The 5,660-nt window shown below is 32.3% G+C and overlaps 1 protein-coding gene across 1 annotated transcript; it reads left to right on the forward strand.

Annotated features, from left to right (window-relative positions):
* Positions 1 to 925: 925 nt before the first annotated feature.
* On the forward strand, positions 926 to 4,339 carry LOC107843058 (L-type lectin-domain containing receptor kinase VIII.1). Its single transcript, XM_016687209.2, has one exon. The coding sequence runs from the start codon at positions 1,739 to 1,741 to the stop codon at positions 3,836 to 3,838; it is 2,100 nt and encodes a 699-aa protein (XP_016542695.2). The 5' UTR covers positions 926 to 1,738; the 3' UTR covers positions 3,839 to 4,339.
* The last annotated feature ends 1,321 nt before the right edge of the window (positions 4,340 to 5,660 follow it).

Below are 5,660 nucleotides of genomic sequence, written 5' to 3' on the forward strand. Positions count from 1 at the left end.
ACTCTTCTTATTACAATTACATTTACTTTTTTTAAAAAAAAAATATAAAACTTTTTCATTTTTGGCTAACCTCTTTATTGAAGGAAAGATTTTGGAACTCTATAAATAAAAGACCCCCTTCTCATACAATAATACAATAGTACCACAATGTAGTTGTTTAGGAGTTTTGTTTAGGAAGAGATTTTCTCCCACAAGATTTTATCTTTTTTCAATATTAGTTTTAATATGTAGGTCGTTTGACCAAATCATATTAATAATTTATTTTTAGTATTTGTTTTCCATTGTCATCTAAATTATCACCGTTTTAATTTGCAAACTTTAAGTTTTGACATAATGCCCTCTTAATTTCGAACCCAACACAAAATACACCAGCGGGGCAAAGAATCAAAAGAACAACAATGAACTCAAAGGTAATGAAGAAAGTCCACAACTTGAATGATATTTGAAAAAATAATGCATTTATTAATTTCGTGTATTATTAATATCTTATTTGATACATTTTTTCAACTTATGTATAATTATACTATGGATAAGTAATACATGAAAAATCCTCTATATTAGTAATGTAAAAACTTTAATGCATGCATTAGTAAAAGTAAAGACTCAATAGTCTCTCAAAATTTTTTTCACATTATTTTTGTTATATTTATAAAAAATATTTTTATAAATATATATATTTTAAAAAATATACAATACAAATTATTTTTAACATAGCAAATCAAATATCACATAAAACTAATCTTAACACGGCTAATACAAATATAACAATACTTCATATTTTTCATTATTACTGCTAAATTACCCCTAAACATATTATATTATTGTTGTGTCATGTTAAGAAGAAAAGAATACTAAAACATGGGACCCTTCATTTGTCTTCAACCAAGACATTAACATAAGCAAAAAAAAAAACAAAAAAAACAGATGTGTCCTGCAATGAAAAATTATATTACCGTTATATCAATACACGTGTCTTCTTCATTCCACTTCTTCGCCTTCTCCTTCTCCTTTCTCACCTCACTTTTCTCGACTCACTTTCCCACTTTCCACTATATCTTTTGCCCAACATACCCTTTTTACTCTCTTTTAAGCTAATCTTTGTACTCAAAATCTTCAATTTTCCAGAATTTTGATCAGTAATCTCAAATGGGGTTTCTTTAAAATCAACAAATGTTGTATATTTTCTCTTCTATTTGTGTTATTCTAGTGAAAAATCTGATAAAGGTTATGTTCTTTTACCATTTTTGGCCAATTAATACCCACCCTTCTACTTTCTCTGAGCTAATCTTTGTTGTAAAAATCTTCATTTTTTCAGAATTTTAATCAGTAATATCAAATGGGGTTTGTTTAAAAACAATAAATGTTGTAAATTTTCTCTTGAATTGTGTTATTCTAGTGAAAAATCTGAAGAAGATCGCATTTTTTGTACATTTTATGACCAAATAATACCCCCCTTTTTCTCTCCCTCTCTCAGCAAGAAATAGCCAAGTTTTGAGCTGAAAAATCTTCTCTTTTTTCTGAGAAATGTTGTAATTTTATCTTGAATTTGTGTTGTTCTAGTAAAAATCTGAAAAGGGTCGCTTTCTTTTTTTTGACCTTTTATGCCAAATAATACCAGAAATAGCCAACTTTTGTGCTGAAAATCTTCAAATTTTCAGAAAAATGATGTGAATTTTGTCTTGACTTTGTATCATTGTAGTGAAAATACGAAAAGGGTTGTTTTCTTTTTACAGTTTTAATGGAGATTTATTCATTACTTATAATATTTTTCAGTTTCATTGTTGGTGTTGTAGCTTCCACTGAGTTTGATTTTGGTACTTTAACACTTAGTAGTTTGAAGTTATTAGGTGATGCTCATTTAGGTAACAATACAATAAAGTTAACACGTGATCTTGATGTGCCAAATTCTGGTGCTGGAAAAGTTTTGTATACAAAACCAGTCAGATTCCGGCGACCGGATCTTGATTTTCCGGCGAGTTTTTCATCATTTTTCTCATTTTCGATTAGTAATTTGAATCCATCTTCGATAGGTGGGGGTTTAGCATTTGTGATCACACCAGACGATGAGTCGATAGGGGATCCTGGGGGTTATTTGGGAGTTATGGATGCAAAAGGAGGGCAAAATGGGAATATTGGAGTTGAATTTGATACACTTATGGATGTTGAATTTAAGGATATTAATGGAAATCATGTGGGGTTGGATTTGAATTCAATGATATCAAGTGAAGTTGGTGATCTTGATAGTATTGGTGTTGAGTTAAAGAGTGGTGATTTAGTGAATTCTTGGATTGATTATTTTGGTTCTATAAAAAAGTTGGATGTTTATGTTAGTTATAGTAATGTTAAGCCAAAAGAACCATTTATATCTGTTAGTATTGATATTTCTGAGTATGTAAATGATTTTATGTTTGTGGGGTTTTCTGGTTCAACACAAGGGAGTACTGAGATACATAGTATTGAATGGTGGAGTTTCACTTCATCATTTGATACGAAGGCGGGCGCGGAGGGGCATCCTCCGCCCCCGCCAACAGCTAGTTTGATGAACCCCACGGCCAATGTCGCCACATCGCCTCCGCCGGAGCAGATTGCTCCGGCAGAGTCTAATGGCACTGCGAATGCAGTGCAGAAGAGCAGTAGTAAGTGTCATAGCAGTTTTTGTAAACAAGGTGCTGGTGCTGTTGTTGGTGTTGTAACTGCAGGGGCATTCTTTCTAGCTTTTGCTACATTGGTGCTAATTTGGTTGTATTCAAAGAAGTTCAAGAATGTGAAGAGTTCTGACACGATTACGTTGCCTTCGGATATTATGAAAATGCCTAAGGAATTCAGTTATAAGGAGCTGAAAATCGCGACAAAGGGGTTTGATGCTACTAGGATTATAGGTCATGGTGCATTTGGTACTGTGTATAAAGGGATTTTGTCTGAGACTGGTGATATTGTTGCAGTAAAGAAGTGTAGTCACAATGGACAAGGGAAAGCTGAGTTTTTGTCTGAGTTATCGATAATCGGAACACTCAGGCATAGAAATCTTGTTAGGCTACAAGGATGGTGTCATGAGAAAGGTGAAATCTTGTTAGTTTACGATTTAATGCCAAATGGTAGTCTTGATAAGGCATTGTTTGAGTCCAGAATGATCCTTCCGTGGCAACACAGAAGGAAAATCTTGTTAGGTGTTGCTTCTGCATTAGCATATTTACATCAAGAATGCGAAAACCAGGTGATTCACAGAGACATCAAGAGTAGTAACATTATGTTGGATGAAGGGTTCAATGCAAGATTAGGTGATTTTGGACTAGCAAGACAAATCGAACACGACAAGTCCCCCGATGCAACGGTAGCAGCAGGTACAATGGGGTACTTAGCACCAGAATACTTGTTAACAGGTAGAGCAACCGAGAAAACCGACGTCTTTAGCTACGGCGCAGTAGTTCTTGAAGTGGCAAGTGGTAGAAGGCCAATTGAGAAAGAAACAACACCACCACCAACAAGTGGACTAAACAGCAACTTGGTTGAATGGGTGTGGGGATTACACAAAGAAGGCAAATTACTATCAGCAGCTGATTCAAGATTGAATCTTGAATATGATGAACAAGAAATGACAAGGGTGTTGTTAGTTGGTTTAGCTTGCTCACATCCTGACCCTATAGCTAGGCCAACAATGAGGGGTGTGGTCCAAATGTTAGTAGGTGAGGCTGAAGTTCCAATTGTGCCAAGGGCTAAACCAGCAATGAGTTTCAGTACATCACATTTGTTAATGACATTGCAAGATAGTGTTTCTGACTTGAATGGTATGATCACACTTTCAACTTCTTCATCAGACAGTGGCATGGACATAGTTTAGTACAAAAATCAAGAAAGGTGTTTTGGATATTTGTTGTCTTTATGTCATCTTTTTGTTTTGCCTTTTGTTTATAGATTCATTAATTTTTTTTTTATTTTTTTTTATTATTATTATATGTATGTAACAAAATAAACTTCACTTATATAATTAATATGCCCATATCAAAAGGGATTTTTGCACTTGTTCCAAATTTTCTACTTTTATGTGTTACCTTACATGTACTCCTCCTGCTCCAATTAAGTGATATTTCTTCTTTTTAGGTCTATTTAAAAAGAATGTCATTTTTTCTATATTTAAAAAAAAAAATCTAATGAGTGAAATATTCTTGTTCTTAATGACATAATTTTACATAAGGAACCTTGGAATAACGGTAAAATTATTTTCGTGTGGTCCGTCCTTGGTTATCATTGCGGTGAATGCATGATGCTTCGTGGATTAGGTTGTCCTCTTTGAGTGCGGTCCTTTCTCGACGCTTGAACGCTTGAACACTTTGTGAATCACATGATGCTTCGATGCTTCGTGGATTAGGTTGTCCTCTTTGAGTGCGGTCCTTTCTCGACGCTTGAACACTTTGTGAATCACATGATGCTTCGCGAACTAGACTGTCCTTTCTAATGACATGATTTTATGGCCATCGAGATACCATGACATATTTAAGATCAATAATTCAAACAAATTACCATAAAATGAAATAACTAATGTTAAAGTTTTTGTCCTGATTTTCTTATTAAATTTAAATTTTATTTTTCTTGAAAGAAAAATAGAAGTAATATTATAATTATTTTTACTTTTCCTAAAAGAAAAATACAAAATTCTTTCATATTTGGCAAACCTCTTTCTTGCAAAAATGTTTTAGACATCTATAGAAAATCATACAATAGTACCCATAATTTAGTCGTTTAAGAGTTCTGTTTAGGGTCGTTTAAGAGTTCTGAGAAGAGGCAGATCAAAATATGGTGCGGAAAAACCAAAATCGATATGAATGGAAGATGCCTCTGGAACTCTCTCAAATAGTTTTTATACTTTTTTATTTAGATTTTTAATATGTAGGTCAATTGGTCGAATAATATTATGTTTAGTATATTTTTTTATCGTCTCAAATAATTTATAATTATTAATCTCTCGATTTCGAACCCAACAACTAATTGAGTAACAAAAAAATCATTGGGAGTCCTTTTCTTGGTCTTTGGTTGGGTGTGAGTTGTATTTGTGGAGTTGCTTTCAACAGCAGGGTATGAATATATAGACTATTGGACATGAAAATGCTCAAGCAAAAAGGTTTATTTATTGGTAGATGTTACTCTATCTTCATATTTTAAGTGACATTTTTTTCTTTATATTCGTTCAAAAAAAAATATCATCTTGTTATAATTAAAAATAATTTAAATTTAAGATTTACATGTTATCTTTAATGAAACAATTTATAGTCAGACAAATTGTTTTAGATCGCAAACTTTAAGAGTTTTTTCTTTTATTTTTTAAAATATTATTCGAAGTTAAACAATGACACATAAAATAAAATGAAAAGAGTATAATTATACTGTTCACTGTGGAGTGTGGACAATTAATTAAACAGTTAGTTAGGATTTTGACATCTTTTATTTTTCTTTTTTCTTTTCTTATCATAGTTCTTACTTCTTATAGGTTAGTTTAGTAATTTAAGTGCTCCACCAACGTAGCTTTTAAGATAATGTCTTGAGAAAAATGATTATCTTTCGTTTTTAATTATATTTCAAAGAAAAGGATGACAAGAAAATGTTAATGTTATGTTCTTTTCTTTCTATACAGTGTTTGATATGGTGTCGTGACCTCAATTAATTTG

Source organism: Capsicum annuum, chromosome 9 (genome assembly GCF_002878395.1).
Source record: "Capsicum annuum cultivar UCD-10X-F1 chromosome 9, UCD10Xv1.1, whole genome shotgun sequence".
NCBI lineage: Eukaryota > Viridiplantae > Streptophyta > Magnoliopsida > Solanales > Solanaceae > Capsicum > Capsicum annuum.